This window comes from Saimiri boliviensis, chromosome 18 (genome assembly GCF_048565385.1).
Source record: "Saimiri boliviensis isolate mSaiBol1 chromosome 18, mSaiBol1.pri, whole genome shotgun sequence".
Taxonomy (NCBI): domain Eukaryota; kingdom Metazoa; phylum Chordata; class Mammalia; order Primates; family Cebidae; genus Saimiri; species Saimiri boliviensis.
The window spans coordinates 23,867,946-23,887,641 of record NC_133466.1 but is presented as its reverse complement, the minus strand read 5'-3'; the positions used below and the strand labels follow the sequence as shown (position 1 = coordinate 23,887,641).

At 33.1% G+C, this 19,696-nt stretch overlaps 1 protein-coding gene across 1 annotated transcript in view; it reads right to left on the bottom strand.

Moving 5' to 3' along the window:
• Positions 1-19,696, bottom strand: part of TMPRSS15 (transmembrane serine protease 15) — a 114,052-nt gene that overhangs the window by 65,948 nt on the left and 28,408 nt on the right. The window contains exons 7-10 of the mRNA XM_003934328.2: positions 19,457-19,565; positions 16,000-16,106; positions 9,048-9,188; positions 8,237-8,386 (exon numbers count right to left, since the gene is read on the bottom strand). Of these exons, the coding sequence (XP_003934377.1) occupies positions 8,237-8,386; positions 9,048-9,188; positions 16,000-16,106; positions 19,457-19,565 (507 nt within the window). The remainder of the gene's footprint in view (positions 1-8,236; positions 8,387-9,047; positions 9,189-15,999; positions 16,107-19,456; positions 19,566-19,696) is intronic.

The window sequence follows — 19,696 nt, the reverse complement described above, 5'->3', positions numbered from 1 at the left end:
AGGAAAGGAAAACTTTAAGATGAAAGGATAAGGAAACATATTTTGATATAGGGGTCAGGACACTAGACTGGAGCTCAAAAAGCAGCGTTTTGCCATAACAGATTGTTATTGACAAAAATAGCTTAACACTGGGCCTCCCACTTTATTAAACAAGAGCCTTGAAGTGGAGTCACCAAGGATATATAAAATTCTGACTTATTATGAGTCACTAAATTATCTAGTTCAATTCCTGACTTCATTCTTATTTACTAGACATTTTGATTAATTCACATCTTTAGAGACAATCAGTAAATGAGGATATTTAGACATGCTGGTGGGCTAACTCAGAACATACACACATATTTAAATATAAATTTGAAGGCGAATTTAAAAGTTTCTAAGACTTTCAGTTTTATGTTTCACTGAACACTTCATATCTCCAAATAAAAACTTGCCTTATTTTAAAAGTCTTATCTTCCTTTATTCCTTTGAATGATAACTAATCACATCACCGAGGAGCAGGAAGCATGCTAATCCATACAAAAGCTTTAAAAATAGCACAAGCCACTGCATAAAGTGCTTTCTGGTCTAAAATTCATTATTCCAACCAGTGATTTTAGTCATTTGAAGTTTGTTAAGAGCTGTTGGGATAAGGACATCTTGAACATTGTCTAAGGGGAATTTATTTTATTCTTAGTTTGCTGCTCACATATTATGACAGGAAGCAAGAATCATGCAACAAAATATTACATAAAGCAAATACGTTATTGAGTTAATCTAATTTGATTGGAATGCAATTTTTTATGAAATGCTGAAATTTAGTGTTTACTTTAAATCAAGCACCTTCTCCCTTGTACTTTCCAACAGAAAAATGTAGGCAATGTGGCATATAAGCTTTAAACTCATTCATTTATGAGATGCAAAGTAAGAACAAGGCATAAAGGAAAGAAGCTAGTGGAACTGCCTGTAGATGTATCAATGCATATTTAGACCAATGAAGGAAAAATCATTGAGTGTTCTATCAAGGTGGAATTATGGACAAGGGGCTTAATAAATGTAATATGTACACATTCTTTGCTTTAGATGACAAACTGTAAAATAATAATGTGTTTAACATTTTATATTATCAACACATTACTCCTATTTTATATAATGCTGTAATATTTCATGATTACATATCTTAGCTATTTTGTTAGCGTTCTAATTATATAACTGAATGGAGAAGAGTGGCTTAGATATAGAAAAGAGGTCCCAGAATCTACTCTCTAAATGTGTAACTCCAAATCCCTTTTGAATTTACCTTACTTTTGATTACTTAGAACATAGTTGGGGAAGAAATAATTAAAATACTACTGAATATCATGAATAAATACTCAAATGGTTAGTCTATTCAGAAATACTCCTAATTAGCTACAATTATAAAAACACACGTTATCTCCTATTTATGTTTGGCTATGTTCACAGTCAATAGTTACAAATAATTTGAAAGATTTTGAATCTGTTTTTCACTTATTAAGCAATGATATATTTGGAGTTTTCAGCATGATCAAAATATGACACTATGAGTTTTTTTTGGTCAGTGATCAGGTAAAACATGATTAATTATGTAGAATATAGTACCTTATAAATTTTTCCTAGAGTAAATATCATACACAATATTATTTAATATAGTAAAATATATATAACATTAAATTACTATTTTGTGATATCAGCTAAATTCTTTAGTTAACAAATTCGAAGATAAATAAAATCCTTTATTAAATGCTAAAGTTTAAGAGTAGAGATTTGTAGTTACATAAAAATGTACTTAGTCTAACCACTAATTGTCCTTAAATTTCATCTATGACATTTTGCCTAAAGAGATCACTTGTCAGATGCAGAAGAAATTATTGGATTCCAAGGTAGCCCATTCCATTTCAACATGATTAGAAAATTATTTTCCTTTTTTTAAAAAAGCTTATATGCACCTATTATATCTAATTTTGCTTTGTAGGACTATTTACAATATGAAATATTTGTTAGCTCTACAAAAGTTTAAAGGCCACTATTATATCTCTCTTAAATTTTCTCAAGATGATCTATCATTTTTTTCCCTAAATAATTTTAATAAGGTACAGTTTCAGTTTGCCTTTTAATTTGAGAAGCTGTCAATAAGTTGTACATTCAGTTTGCTTCCATTTAAAGTACGGAAACTCCCATTCACACAGCATGTCTGTTGGATTATCTCACCGGGGGCAGAGTAGTAACATGGAATAGTTTCCAACATATGGAACTTTTACTGAAGACTGACCATCATTGTCACTACTTCCAAGGGCAGCTCACTTCTAGGTCTCTGACTCTTCATGGGAATCATCTCTTACACCATTGATCAATAATGCTTTCTTATGCACAACCAAATTGGCCCATTATTCAAGATCTTTTATTATTTCTTTATTTCTTATTAAACCAAATACAAATAGAGTCTGATATTTGAGACCCCCCTCTTATGACCTTAATGACATTTTCCAGCCATTGCACTTGTAATTTATGTATTTACATATAGCACTTCTGGAAAATTAGATAATTTTAATATTTCCAAACATCTAGAAATTTTTTGACACTTTGGGTCTTCTTTTTCACTTACTTTTATGTCTTTCCACTGCCTCTTTCAAGTGTACCTTGTTGAAATCCTACCAAATTTTTGAGGTCATTTAAATCAAATTGTCATCTCCTTCAGAAAGCCTCCCAATTAAAAGCGATTATTTGCAGTTGCACGTTGTACTTCTTTGGTGTCATTCGGTATATTGTTGTGTAATATATAATTCTTTTTCTTCTTTTGAGATGGAGTTTTACTGTCATTCAGGCTGGAGTGCAGTGGCACAGTCTTGGTTCACTGCAACCTCTGCCTCCTGTGGGTTCAAGTGATCTTCTGCCTCAGCCTCCTGAGTAGCTAGGACTACAGGCTCAACCTATCATGGCTGGCTAAGTTTTGTATTTTTATTAGAGATGGTTTCGCCATGTTAGCCAGGCTGGTCTCAAACTCCTGATCTCAGGTGATCTGCCTGCCTTGGCCTCTCAGAATCTTGGAATTACAGGCATGAGCCACAGCACCCAGCCTGTTGTATGTTTCATTTATGTTTGTATGTGACTTTTTAAACTTGCTAGAACTTTTGGGAAAAAGAAAAGATACCTCATTCATGTTTTTTGTCTCGGTATGAATTAGATGTCTGTTGTTGAATACATTTTTGTTACAGACTTGCTCTGCTTTTAAATTTATTAAATTTCTACAAAAAAAGAAATAATTAAAGAGATATTTCTCATAACCACATGGGAATTTATATGGTGAAAAAAATTTCTTTTAAAATCTTTCAACATTCTTGAAATGTCTTCTAGAGCTCTTAGAATGAATCCCGGTCAGCTTAAAACCCAGGATATTGGCCAGCCATAGTGTCTCACTTCTGTAATTTCAGCAATTTGGGAGTCCAGGGCAGAAAGATCACTTGAAGCCAGGAGTTTGACAACATAGCGCGGGACCATCTCTACAGAAAAAAAAAAAAAATTGCTGGGTGTGGTAGTATGCAACTGTGATCCCAGGCTGAGGTGGCAGTATTTCTTGAATTCAGGAGTTTGAAGCTATAGTGAACTATTATTGTGCCACTGTACTCCAGCCTGCGAGACAGAGTGATTCTGTCTCTAAATAAATAAACAAATAAATCCCAGGAAATTGACCACATTTTGTTATCTTAAGCATACAATGAATCTCTTTTTTCAACTATTAGTTTTTTCTTAAAACTTCTTTCTATCACTTTTTCCTGCTTATTTCTTCATGAATTGAACCTAACCTCTCTCCACCCAACATCCCAAATAAAAAGCAAAACTTCTGAGCTGGTACTGATGCTGATATAAAGATGGCAGAAACTGGAGAGATGGTAGAATTTCCTGAGAACCTGGAGATCCCTCTCAAGAAGGAAAAAGGCTGACATAAATTGTTTCATGATTTGTTAGTACATATGTAAAATTAACTGAACATAGTAAATATTATTGAAAGATGAGATTGATACATGGTCCAAATTCAGCTAGATTCTATCAATTTTAGATAGTAATATTTGTTTGTAAAACTCACATCACAGGAAAGACAAGAAAATATTACTTTTAAAACATTAGAGTTACACTTATTTCAGGAAAAGGTTATATGCTAAATTAAATAAGGATATCTAAAAGAACTAATATAATTTTGAAAGTTGAGCAGAGCAACTATTTTCCTCCCCAGCATCTGACTTAGAACAGTACCATAGCCAATTTATGTCTCTTGAATACTTTTGTGGCATGAAAAGAAAGTAGTTTTAATAACTAACGTTTATGTAGCACTTCCTATGTGCCAGGCATTTCTCTGAGTTTTTTCTAAACATAGCAATCAATTTAATGTTTATTACATGCCTCTAATGGTAGGTCCTGTTGTCATCAACCCCACTTTCCAGACAAGGGAACTGAGGCAGAAAGAGAAGTTAGAAAACTTGCCTAAATGGCAGGGCTGAGATTTAAAACTGGCTGAGACTCCAGGGTCTATATTTTAATGGTTTTTACTACGTACTAAACTATACTACTTCCTACAGGAATGCAAACAACTGCAATTTCTTTGAGCTGTGTCCATATTACCAACCTCATTTTTCCTGAGACTTTGGAACAAATGGGCCACTTCTGAGCACCTCAAGATGCTGCCCTGCTTCCACACCACCTTCTCCACCAATTCCCTTTGCTTCTATGAGGTACAGAGAAACCCTGACTGCCGACGCTGCAGAGATTTAGAAGCCATTGCTCCACCAGGGAGAGTTCTTCGGGGGGACTAGAAAGGTAAGACTTAGGTGGTCTTATCTAAGGCAGTATTAATTCAAAGTTTATCTGTTTCATTTAGTCTTTCTTGTCACTTAAAGTAAAGGCAAAGAACAAAACACAAACAGCAAACTTGCCTGGGTAAGGGGAACATCAAGAGAAATTTAATTCTCTTGTATTTCAGAGATAGGATGTTCTGACACATAAAAAAGCAGGCTAGAATAAAAATGCCCTTTGGAGAGGAATGACTGGTAGATTATGAAATCACAGGTATGAGAGTTGAAGAGGACCTATTAATTATCTGTCCTTATTATATGACTTGTCTAATTTTAAATAACTCCTGCTACTCCACTTTCTCCTGAGACCTCATTTTAGACCCAACTATTTAAAACCTCCACGTGACATTCAACCTGTTTCACTTTGGTCAGTTTCATCTTATTTCCCTAGTTATTTAATCTGTTGGCAATCTAAAACCATTTTCTTCTGTAATGTACTTATACTCTTCAAATATCAGTGGAGTTATTTTATCTCTTATTAGGATGACATAAAAGTAGAAAAATGATAATTTGAACATCAAAGATTTCAACTACATAAAAGGTATCTGTCACAGTCAACAGATATAAATGCTTTTTGCACTTTCCTCTAACCACTCTTTTCCTAGTAGAAACTATTTTATTATGGTAAAGAGAAAAACAAAGATTAGATTATTTGACTATTTTAGGCCAGACCCCTTCAGAGGCTTGGGGTGATTATCACATAGGGGTTCGTTTTCAGCTGTGCAATTAGTCATTTTTCCATGGAGAATCAGGCTCTGGGAAATAACTTCTTCAAAGAAGATGAATTATGTATAAGAGTATTCATATCATCTTCAATACTAAACATTTTTGTCTTATGGGATTGGTCATTTACATAGAGCACATTTTTTATGCGAAGGCTCACACTGGTGTCTCATTTAGCTGGATCCTGTCGGTTTCAGTTAAAAAATATATCCAGAATCTGACCTTTTCTTATGACCTCACTCCCACTGATCCGAGTCTCATGACCTCTTCTCTGGTTAGGCAATGGCCATCCACCAGTCTCTTTTCAATACTCTTGCCATCCCACAAACTGTCTTCCAACATTCATGTTCCTTCTGCATGGAATAATCTGTGTGGCTAATTCTTTCAATTTCTTCAAGTTTTGATTTGAGAATCACTTTTTCCATGAGACTTACTGATCATCCTCTTTTAACTTGCAATAATGTCTTAGCCCCTGCCCTCCCCACCCTCTTACACACCTTCACATTTTCCCAAAGTACTTATTCACATTTAACACACCAAGCAACAATTAATTACTTTTTTCTGTTTTTTTTTCTTGTTAGAATTTGTGTTTCGTGACAGCAGAAAATCTGGTTTATTTTGTTCACAGATATATTCTGAATGACTTGAATAAGGCCTGGAGCTCAATAAACACTCCTTAAATAAAAGAACAAAATAATAAATTTGAAGGAGTTTTTACTGATGACTCTAAAATAGATTAAAAGTAGTCACTTTACTATTTTTATTAAGTTAAAATATTAAGTTAAAACTATTTTTATTAAGTTAAAATAGTGTGATGAACCATATTTTGATATTCTAGGGATGCCATTGTCTAAAGAAGTAGGAATAGTCATCCTTTAACTAAATGTCACTGACAATTGATATTAAATTAACCACTTACTTTTCAGGTCCTGAAAACAAGAATATTCATCTCTGTAATAGAAGTGGCCATTAATAACAAATTACAATGCTAATGTGCTTAGAGTTTTTATTTACATTAGAAACTATTTTATTCAGTCAGTAACTCTTTCAGAAATAACTTGCTTCCAAGTTGTAGATATTTATTTGCTTGTTCAAAAATAGTTTTGCATGTTAATTAGATTCATGCACTGAGAATGTCTGATATGGTTTGGCTCTGTGTCCCTACCCAAGTCTCATCTCCAATTGTAATCTCCATAATCCCCATGTGTTGAGGGTGGGACCTGGTGGGAGTCATGGGATTATGGGAGCAATTTCTCCAATGCTGTTCTTGTGATGATGAGTTCCCATAAGATCTGATGGTTTTATATATGTTTGGTGTTTCTTCCTACACACACTCACTGTCTCTTGCCTGCTGCCATGTAAGACATGTCTGTATTGCCTCCCATCATGATTGCAAGTTTCCTGAGACCTCCCCAGCCATGCATAACTGTCAGTCAATTAAACCTCTTTTCTTTATAAATTATCCAGTCTTGGGTATTTCTTTATTGCAGTGTGAAAATACATGTCCTAGAAATTCAAAGATAAAAGAGACTAGGTTTTTGTTTCTGAAAAGAATACTGTCGTAAAAAGAAACAAGTGAGTAAATATAATTCTATGTGATAGGAAAAACAGAAGAGGTACTTAGAATATTTAAGGGAAAAAAAGATTTGAATTTGGAGGTTTTTGGACAGACTTTATAGAAGTGATTGTATGTGACCTGTATCTTTAATGCCTAGAACCACAGGTGGTTAGAGTTGGCTTTTAATTTATTTGTTTGAATAGAATAGTATTCTCATCAGTAATCTATCAGCAAGTCATATTATAGGATGAATTTTGCCTAAGAAAATTGCATAAATGCACAAATTGTCACTCTGTTTTCTTTTGTAATTGTCTTTACACTTTCCTTCTAAGGTTTGTAACTCTCATTTCAGTGATTATATTTGGTATTATGAATATGTTTTCCAATAATTTCATGACTGATCTTCCTACTACAAGTTCTTTACCTTCTAATATTTCACCATGATTTCTGGTTTCTCAGCAATATGTCTCTAGTATTTCCATGTGGCATCTATTTCTAATATCTCATTCAGATAAAAAAATGTACTTACAAATCACAACTCTATCCTATTACCATGCCTTCCACAGGGCTTCCAAGAAGAAGCAAATCTATCTTTGTTTCACGATTATGCAATCTCGTATGTTGGAAATGCTAAGTAATTCTTTAAAGGAACATCAGAGCTAACAAACAAATTCAGCAAGGCTGCTGCTGGGTATAAGATCAATATACAAAAATCCATTTTATTTCTGTGCACTAGCAATGTACATACAGTCAGAAAATGAAATTAAGACAAAATAGACCAAATTTCAGAAAAGTTAATTGCCTCACACAAGTCTACTTAGTTAATAAGTGCCTAGTCTAGGATAACAACCTAGTCTTGTCTCTAATGGCCTCTATGTACTTTTCAACATTTTGTGAATATACACGGTAAACCAACATATTTCTTGAAACACGCTTTTACTTGACTGCTTGGTTACCATTTTTTATTTACTTAATTCATAATTTAAAAAAAATCTAAAAAGACTTTTGCATTTAATACTGCTCACTTTAAATTGCAGAACAACACATATCTTTTTCCTTTTGATTTATGAATTTAAATCCTTTTGATTTATAAATTAAATGTGAATTATACCTGACACATTGCCAAAAGTGTGGTCAAAATTGGGTCCAGTAAAAGGAGGAAAGGTGCTTCCCCGAATCCTTTCCCATTCATTATCATCATTTAGATCCTGGATCCAGAAACAAAAGCCATCCTCAAAGTTACAATTAATTTTCTCATAATCTGTGAATGAAAAACAAGAAAACAAATTTAGTCTGCAATATGAGCAGTTGTATTAGACTGTATTGAAAATAATCTAATCTTATACAGTTTATACTTGAGTGACATACACAAAATCATTACTTTTTAAAATTAATCTTAATTCTTGCATTCTACTTCATTTTATAAAAACAGCTTTTTGTTGCTGTGTTAAATTAACATGATTCTTATATTCCATCATCGTATTAGCAAATGTAAGTTTCTTGTCCTTTAAGTTTTACATCTTGTCTCCACTGGTTCACCCACATAAATTTTGTCCCATATTTTTCTCCCTCCTGTTACTAACTTTAATACCTTGATTCAAATTAAGTTTATGTAGAATTTTCTCTGAGTTAGTTTAATGTTAGTATTTTATAACTTGCAATGCTTGCAGCAAATAAATTTTTAATTTGATTTTATATTGGTTTCTTAAGTTTTCTCAAATTGGTTACTTGATTCCTTTGAAAAATGTAAACCATTTTCTAATTTCTCATTTCTCTTTAAGTTCTAAGAAGAGAAAGATGCATATAAAAATACTCACTTAAAAACTTACACCATGAAAATTTTAGATTCTGGTATGTTTAAAATTTCATTATAACATTAAAGCATCTAAAAATTAAAAAGCTAAAAAATAAATAATACTTACTATTAAGCTCAGTGCTATTAAATGCTGTATATGTTGCATTAAAGCCAATATAATAACTTTCATCAGATTCTATAAGAAAGGTGGCAGTAACTTGGTTGGAAAAAATTCTTATTGTGCCAGGATTAGTGTCCCAAAGAGAAGCTACAAAATAAAATAAATAACTGTTATATCTATATTTCAATCTATTCATCTAGCTGTCCATCCATCCATCTATTGATCTATCCAAATATCTATCTGATACCACTTAGCTAAAAGCATTAGTCTTATGTTTATTTTTATTGAAATATCTGTTCTCTCAAACATTAGAAAATCTCAACTTATTATACATATTTATGGTTTGATAAAAAAGGTATTTTTAATTATCAGCTTTATACACTATATATACATAGAAAAGATGCATTCATTTACTGAGAAAGTTTGTCTACGAAACACCAGTGACGCAGTTTTAAAACTTAAAGTCAGCTTAGCTTTGTCAGGTATATATTGTGTCACACTCAGAGGGGCTTAATCTGGATAAAAGTAATAGAAAAAAAAAAGAGTGTTCTTTGGTTCTTTATGCTTGTAATTATAAGACCTCAAAATAATACTAGGTGACTTAAGATTGCTTCTACAGCATTTTATATTGATTGCAACATTTTTCTGTCTTGAGTATATGCTACTTAGGGGATTTTTTTTTTTTTCATTCTTGATTGTCAAGCGTTAGTATAGTACCTAGGTTATAAAAAGCTTTCAAAAGATGCTTTACTAAATCATTGTTATATAACATTTGTTTTATAAAAATGTATAGTACATACATTTTCAAATAGGGTGATCTTGCCTCTAGGGGGGGTAAAAACTGTTTTTTACGGGAGAAAAACAGTTTTAATTTTTAAATGTGTAAAGCTCAGATACACCCAGAGTCCATGAACAGATACACAGAATATAGTGTATATGAAATATTAGACTTTCACAAGAAGCAGTTGGAAAATAACAAGGCCTTAAAAGGTTTCTTAGTGGAGGTGATAATAAAATAAAAGTGTTAAGAAATAATGCTTTAGCATTTTAGTTTGACAATCTGAACAGGGCATCAGATTCAGGTCTATAAAAAACATCCTACTTGCAGATAGGAGAAAATGAACCACAGTAATTTATTGAGTTCTGAAAAGAGACACTTTTATGAACTATTGGATATCCTGTGATTATGTAGTAATCAGGAAACATTGTGATACATGCAATGTAATTTCGGTATAATCTAATAGAAAGGACATCATGAACAAGCATTAATTCACATCTTAATGTTTTCACGCCAAACATGCGTCATGCATTCAATGTTTTTTCATGAAGATCTATATAAATTATTTAAACTGTTGCCATGCCAGCATGCATAATTGTGTAATTTAAATACTTTTCATACTGAAAACATTTGGAGTTCATAAGTGTTAGTCACGTAAGGGATGTGAACAGTCCTGAAACTTAGCTTTAAACCTATCTGCCTCTATTTTGCTTTTTACGCCATGGCAATGGAATTCTCCTGGACAATGACTTCTGGCTGGCTTTGAATATGGCTGGTGGTTCAATACCCCATTAGTGTGTTGGATTTCATAGTGTGTTGAATTCTTACGTTATCTAATAGAACTACACTAGTCTAAACATCCAGGAGCTTGGGAGGCTGAGGTGGGCAGATCACAAGGTCAAGAGATCGAGACCAATCTGGCTGACTTGGTGAAACCTTGTCTCTACGGAAGGCAGCAAACCACACTGCCATCTGTGTACCTATGCAACAATCTTGCATGTTCATCACATGTACCCCAAAACCTAAAATGCAATAAAAAAATACAAAAATTAGCTGGGCGTGGTGTTGGGTGCCTATAGTTTCAGCTACTTGGGAGGCTGAGACAGGAGAAATGCTTGAACCCAGGAGGTGGAAGTTGTAGTGAGCTGAGATCGCATCACTGAACTCCAGCCTGGCAACAGAGCAAGACTGTTTCTCAAAAGAAAAAAGAGTCCAGGAGCTTACCTTGAGTTCCATTAACTTGCTTCAGACAAATCCCCTAAAACAGTGTAGAATATGTTTCCGTAGAGATTTAATAAAACTTTCATCAGGTATTCTTAAAGTCTCCTTGCTTAGTAAGAGTCCCAGGACCATAGATCCAGTGAAAGCCACATATCTTACAGATCCAGGGAGTAACAGAGGGTAGTGGTTAAGAGCAGGGGCCCCAGCATCCGTATTTGATTGAGTTCTGGTTCCACAGACTTCTCTGTGCCTCAGTTTCTTCTGTAGTGTTACAATGTTTTTTCCATAAAGATTTGTGATAAGGAGTAAAAGTAATTCCCATGTAAGACAGTGACTGGTAATACTAAATGTTCAATGAATTCTATCTTTTGCTTCTCTATCTCACCAACTAGGCTGTAAACCTTGAAAAGGATGAGATTATAATTTAGTGTTTTCTGTACCTCTGTCATTGTGCCAAAGCATAGGAGATTTTTAATCCATATTTGAGGGCAGATGTCAAGATATGTGTAAACAGAGTAATAGAATTTGGCTACATAAAAGCGACAGGGTTTCTGTTGAGAGAAAAAAACCAATTACCTAATATCTTTTAAAGGATGACTTTTCCCCTAATATATCATAACAGATATAATAACTTCTTGACATTAATTCCTTAAGAAAGTCTAACATTTTCTACTAAAATCTAAAACTTTTATGGATGGCAATTTATACCGACTTATCAAGCAGTCACTTAAATGTGAATTAACTCACCATTTCTCTACTAACAGCAAAGGTTCTGGTGAATAGGTTTGTGAAAGAAGAAAAGAAAAAGTATGATAAAGATGTGGAGAATCTGGAAAAAGGGCAATGGACAGGGAAGACCAACTTTCTACACAGTATGATTGAACAGATCTAGTTCAAACTACTTATATTACCCAATTTATAAGAGTGAAAATGCTGCAACTAGAGTACCATCTTTATTATAAAAAGAATTTCTAATATAGTCAACACATCTTAGTGAGTGCTCACTATAAATTTAGTATGGGGCCAAGTGCTGATGACATAGAAAAGAAATAACCAGTTTCCTCTGTTAGAAGAATTCATATTAGTGAGTTAACAAAAATAACCATAGGCCAGGTGCAGTGGCTCACACCTGCAATTCCAGCACTTGGGGAGGCTGAGGCGAGTGGATCATCTGAGGTCAGGAGTTCAAGACCAGCCTGGCCAACATGGTGAAACCCCATCTCTACTAAAAATACAAAAAAAAAATTAGCTGGGCATGGTGGCAGGTGCCTGTAATCTCAGCTACTTCTGGAGGCTGAAGCAGGAGAGTCGCTTGAACCCAGGAGGCGGAGGTTGCAGTGAGCCGAGGTCATGCCATTTCATACCAGCCTAGGCAATAAGAGCAAAACTATTTCTCAAAAAATAAAATAAATAAATAAATAAATAAGAATAGCAATAAAATAATTATATGAGGGAAAATGCTATGGGAGTACTCAGGAAGGAATCTTTAATTTTGCCAGCCAGTATGATTGGGGAATCTTTGAGAACTTCTGGAAGGGATGACTTATGCAAAGCTAGTGCTTGCTAAAATAAACTTTTCCACAGAAGTGAGTGTAAGGGTGCTTCTGAGTATACATGAAAGTATCCTAATAAAGTCACAAAATTTTTTGAAAATGCTTTACCTTGAATAATATTTGCATATATTAATTCCATATATGCAATGTGATTATTTTTGTTGTAGGATAAGTTGAGAATTCAGGAATACACACTGTTTATTATGTAACTTTGACTATAGCTATGCACACTAGTGTGTGCCTCAGTATAAGCATGGCCATACACAGTGTAACGCTACAGTATTGGAAATATATTGTCAGCAGACCTGTGGCAATGGAGTACCAGCTAAGCACTTGAGATATAAAGAATGGCATAACAGCTATGCACTCAGAAACACAATTCCTAGGCTAAGCATTTTGAAACCGTTTTCAGTGTGCTAACCCAGGCAGTTTTGCTGTCTTTCCTTGAAGATGCATACAAACTTTTATAGATTTTTCTGAACACTAAATTAAGTAAGCTCACTCACCATCTTCTACCCCTTTCATATGAAGTATTAATAATTATTATGACTATTGAATTTAATATTACACTTTCATCACTGCAACTTAAAGAAAACACTTTTGAAATAACTTTCCCTGCACTCTATTTTGATTTACTTCAATTTTCATAATTATTTGAAGACTACTGCACTATCACTTTATGTAATGTCTATATTTCTCTGATACTTTTTAGCAGTTAGAGAACTCTCACATCACAACTATAGATTAAAATGACTGGAAACATACCTCTAGATTTTTTTTATGCTGATTTATCCAATCAGATATGTAACAAGTATTTTATGATAATAGATGCTTGTATTTCCTTATATTGTCTCTATACAATCAACTTGCCCTAAGTAAAATATTTATATTTTTCCAATGTTGTACAAATAATAACAGTATTTGAGATTATAAATTTTGAATTGGAACTTAATGAAAGCAAATCTTGTAACCCTGTTTCACATAAAGAAATTGCTAAAACATCTGGAGAAAGATGATCTTGTGACTTGAGAATAAAAGTATCAGCATTATTTTCATACAAATTAACTTTACAGTTATAGTAAATACTGCTTGTCTCCATTGATTATATATTACAATACCATGTGATAAAAATATATACCAATTGATGTTAATTCAGATAAACAAACTTTGAATTTTTACAATACATCAGATTTCGTGCTAGATGCCAAAGGTAAGATATTATTAGTTTTCTTAGAAAAAGTTAGAATTTTTAATTTTAAAATTTAACACCCAATGCATTTTCTGATATTTTAGATTATAATTAAAATATTTAATTTTTAAAACTTCAAAATAAATTTTTATTTCAAATACCTTAAAATTAAACAACTACCTATTATTATTATTATTTTGAGATGGAGTTTCGCTCTTGTTACCCAGGCTGCAGTGCAATGGCACGATCTCGGCTCACTGCAACCCCCGCCTCCTGGGTTCAGGCAATTCTCCTGCCTCAGCCTCCTGAGTAGCTGGGATTACAGGCACGTGCAACCATGCCCACCTAATTTTTTTGTATTTTTAATAGAGACAGGGTTTCACCATGTTGACCATGATGGTCTCGATTTCTTGACCTCGTGATCCACCCGCCTCAGCCTCCCAAAGTGGTGGGATTACAGGTTTGAGCCACCGCGCCCAGCCTGCAACTACCTATTATGCTGTAACTACACATTCATAGATGTTTTCTGCTTGGATATTCAGTTTCTTATTACATTTTTTTAAATTAATTGTGCATTAGTCACATCACTATGCCTAATTATTTTAAAATTTATTCACAAATTGCTGACACTCTAAACATCTGAAAATAGTATTTAGATAAATTATAGTATTTGAAAAATGAGACTATCTTGTGCCTACCACTTATTTACCCCCAACCTCTAAAAATTTAGATTTTATCTTCTGTAGACATTATTAATAACACCTACATAATGGGTTTGAGAGATCGTTTATTGAATGAACTCAAAGTGCTGACAACACTCCTTTACACAGTGCAAGTAAAAAATATATGCTAAAGTTTATTAATGCCACATTAGTCCTCGGAAATATTTATATGAAGTAGCCTATTTGTCCACTTATGTAAATATTTATGTTGATCATAATTTTAGGAAACCGCATTTATCAGCTACAGAAATAGATTGTGAAATAGTTGGCCCATTTTTTAAGATCAAATGTGACTTACCATGAGTTCACATGTTTTATATCTACTCATTATGATATTTGTACTTGGGCTTTTAAAGCACAAAGAATAATTGTATTGTGTTTCAAGTAGGAGAATTTGAGTTTAATTTCTGCCTCCAACACTTACATAATTGTGAACTTATGGTAATTTAACATATTAGACCTCATTTTACTCTTCTGTAAAACATATTTTGCAGATTTGTTGAAAATATTAAATAAGAAAATGCACATTGATTATTCAGCAGAGTACCACACATCAATACCTAATAAAAATGAGATATTGTTAGTATATGCTTAAATATTTCTCAAATCATTAAATAGGATTCACTTTTCATTACCCACAAATACAATTTGAAAGGCAAAGTTCTTAAAATAAATAGTTAATACATAAAATTTAATCACAGGTGTCACCAACCTTATCTTAGCTCAACACTTAACTATTTCTCCAACATACGAGAAAAATAGTTATTCCCTTTACTTTATTTCCATATTCTGTAATTCATCCTCATTTTATTTCCTCCTGGAATTTTGCCCCTAATTCCACTGGCTACTGTGAATACGTCTGTGCACTTTGGGGCCAGGTGGAACAAAGCGGCATGGGCAGATGTATATTACTAGGACATCCCCTGCCCTCTTTTCAGCTTCTAGCTCTGTCCGTGTATAATGATAAATGGTTATGTAGTTACAATACCATCCATCCACAGCTACCATTTACTGAGCCTACCTCTTGGGCTAGACAATGTTTCAGACGCTTTATCAGTATTAGCCTGCAGGAGACTGAGAAGCAGGGTGCACATAAAAAATGACAGCACCTCTGTGAATTTATAACCTATGCAATGTCAGAGACAAACAGAATAGTAATTTTCAGGGATTGCCCAAATTTGGTTAATTGGGACTAACATTTAAACAATGTATGGTAACCAGATATATAATTATAATTCTTTGACAATTTTCACATAATTTTTAAGATACTAATTAGAAGACCACATTGTTAAAATGTAACTGTTTTATTATGAAGATGACAGAGTACTAATTTTCTAATTTTTATAATGAGAAACAATTCTGTTTTCTTTTTTTTTTTAGTTTTGTAAGTTTCAAGTCAATATTCACTTCAAAATCAAAGGGAAAACACATTACTCCAGAAAGTTACCCACATAATTTCATTTTCATAAGTAATTATATATTTGTTTCAACTTACCTCTCAAAATCTTGCTTGATCCTACGCCTTCATAAATATTTAATATATCTGTATAATATGTGTTAAAATGATCAATGCTCAGTTCAATAGAAAGTCCTTGATTTACACTAAATGAAAAGCAAAAAATAGATCATCACGTTTTTAGCAGTTGTCATATTTCTTAATGCATCCTAGAATTTGTATGTGGTTTCTTGTGGTGAGTACCACCACATAATATGATATCTACCCTCTTAAATTTTTAAGTGTACAGTGCATTATTGCCAATTATGAACACAATGATGTACAGCAGATCTCTAGAACTTTTTAACTTGCAAGACTGAAATCTGTATTAGTGAATGACAACTCTCCATTGCTTAGTCCTCCCAGTCCCTGGCAACCACCATTCTACTTTCATTTCCATGAGTTTAAGTACTTTCTATGCTTCCTGTAAATGAAGACATGTAGTATATATCTCTCTGTGACTGGCTTATTTCACTTAGCATAATATTCTCAAGGTTCTTTTATGTTGTATCATATACAAGATTTCCGTTTTTATGGCTGAATAATATTCACATATATATCACATTTTCTTCAATCATCTGAAGATTGACATTCAGGTTCTTTTTACCTTTTGGTTACTGTAAATAATGCTGAAATGAACATGAGAGTACAGATATTTCATTGAGTTAAATATTCAAAATTGGGAATGTTGCATCATATGGGAATTCTATTTTTAATTTTTTAAGGAAACTGCATACTGTTCTCCATAGCAGCTGTACCACTTCAGGTCTTCCCAAAATCATTTGTGGAAAGGATTATCCTTTCCCCTTTATGTTCTCTTAGTACCCTCATGGAAGATCATTTGATCATATATGTGAGGCTTTATTGTGGCTTTCTATTCTATGTCTGTCAGTATGTTACAGTTTTGATTACCATAGCTCTGTAATATGTTTTGAAATCAGTGTGAGCCCCCAGGTATTTTTCTTTTTTCAAGTTTGTTTTGGCTACTTGGGTTTTGTTGTGGCTCCAGGTGAATTTTTGGATTTTTTTTCTATTTCTATAAAAAATGCCATTGGTATTTTACGGGGCTTGCATCTGATCTATACATCACTTTGGGTAATATAAATATTTTAACTATATTAAGTTTTACAATTCATGTACATTTTTCATACCATCAAGGTGACAGCTATTATATTCTATAATTGTTCTTTACATACGTAAATGTCTTTTCTAACAGAATTTATATGACTCAAGGACAGGGATCAATTCATTCATCCCTATATTATCCCTGTATTATCTAATACTTTGTAGAAACTAGTGCATTCTTATTGATATAAAAAATAATTATACAGCTGCCATTAAAAAAGCATGGAAGGAAAAGTGTGACAGGTTCACCAGAAAATTTAAATTTGATATTTAAACTTATTTTTATTTTCAGATAATAGTGTCAGAGAGGGGAGACTTACTGAAACCTCTATTTACAACTCCACTGTCTTACTAAAGTGTTATAAAAAGAAGTGTAAATAACTCCTTCAAGTGCTTTGTAAGTACAAAGTTCCTCTGAGCTCCTCAGAAAGGGAGATGGCTGAAAGAAATAAAAGTGCGTATAGGTGAAAATGTTTAAACCTCCTTAGGCATGAGGTTGGCTTGATCATCTGCAAATGGACCCAGGAAAGGATTACAAGGGCTGGTAATACTTAGAGATTTAGTTTCTAAGGCCAAGATTGCATAAAAAATGGTTCTGTACCCAAGTACAGAACTATTATGCAGATTAGTTACATTTATAAGTTATTTCCATTTTCAGTGAAAGACATTAAGATTTTCTACAGCTTTCTATTGACATTTCAAATAAGTGATAAAGTTAACATTTTATTTTCTTAATGAGCAACGCTAATAGACATTTATAAATGCTTCTTGTAAGTTCGATGTGATGGGGTGTGTGTTTGTGCATGTGTGCGCACGCACACACACAATTAGGAGAATAAAATATTTGTATATAGGTTTTATATATATTGTTGAGAATATTGTTTTCACCTTACATTTATATGTTTATATATATGTGGACATGAAATGTGGAAGTGAAATATATATGGACTGATTCAGAAGTCATTCAAGATAAAGCAAAAAAGACATATAGAGGCTGTTCTCTAAACATACAAATGTAGGGTGGAAACAATGTTCTCCACCTTGGTTAATTTTTCAACTGGCAAGAATTACTTAGAACTGTCATTTTTAATTCATAGTCTTATTTTTGATATACCAATAACATGTAGCCTAGAGCATGAAACAATGCAAATTGTGTTTTTAGTTATATCACATATCTCACATGGGGCTGCACTCCAAATAGAAATGAAAAAAAGAGAGAGATTCTTTCCTTGAACAATGCCAAGTAAGTGTGTATAGAACAGTCTCTTTCTCACATCTCTTTTCTGAAATATGTCTACAGTGATGATTATTTTTGGGGTCATTTCATACTGTTTGGCAAGAAACCGAGGCTCTACTTTTGAACTTTATTTAATCAGCTATTATATTTATTGCCCTAGTTTTCTAGTGAGTCATTAGAATGATTAAAATTACATATTATCAATCAGACTGGTAAAACATAATCCCATTTAGCTATTAAGAGAAATGAAATGAACTAACTAGAATGTAATTTTTCATAGTGAATTCTATGGAGTACTTATTCTGCATATTCTGTTGGGGAAATATTCAGCAGTTTAACAAGCAAGTTTTTATTGGAGACTTACATTGCATGTTAACATATTTAAGGCTATAAGAAGTAACATTTTTAATAGTTTTAATAAATTTATTTCAGGATCTCATATTTATGTGAGCACAAATTCTTTTTCTCCTTGGAACATCTGGAAGGAACGTAAGGCGTTGTCTGTGAAAATGCTTAGGTAAACATTAGGGTAGGTCAGCTGTCAGCAGCCTGATTATTTTGATTATCTTCATGATTGGATTGATTAATTGAGTTAAGAATATGGAGGTGAAATATATATTGACTGATCCAAATGTCCTTCAAGATATAGGAAAAAAGACATATATAGAGGCTGTTCCCTGCTCTTATCTGCTGTAACTGAATCATGTTTTAGAGATTTCCACACAGTAAGTGGCAAAATGAGAAAGAAAATATTTTACAGACAAATGCAGGTGATGTGAAATTCCACTTGTCATGATTTACAGTGTGTGTTGTTTGCCTGCCAGCACATGATGAATGTCAGCTACAGAAAGAGAAACTTCCTTCAGAACCCAATGAGATGACCCAATTTATTAGATGGTATTGTTCATAACATGGAATACCTTTCTAAAAGGTTAAAAAATGATAATTTTTGTATAGTCTGTCAGTTTGGAGGTCTTTGCTTCATAGTTAATGAAAACAATGATTCTTTAAAAAAACTACTGAAAAAGCAGTAACACGTTGCATCAGAGAAATACTTTATGACTTAAGAACAGAAAATATAAGATCGTTTATTACCGTATGATCCACTGGCAAATAACACTTGCTTCAGAAGGTTTTGGATAATGAGTAGCCTGGAAAGACCCAGATGATTCAGTTAACAAAAATCTTCCATCACAAGCTGTGGCTGCAAAACAATGCCAATTAATGTTACACAAAAACAATCTTGGGATTCAAACTGGCAGCAAGACATTTCACAGAACACTCATGGCAGAATCTTTACAACGCTATTTTATAAAACTGAATTGACCAGATGAT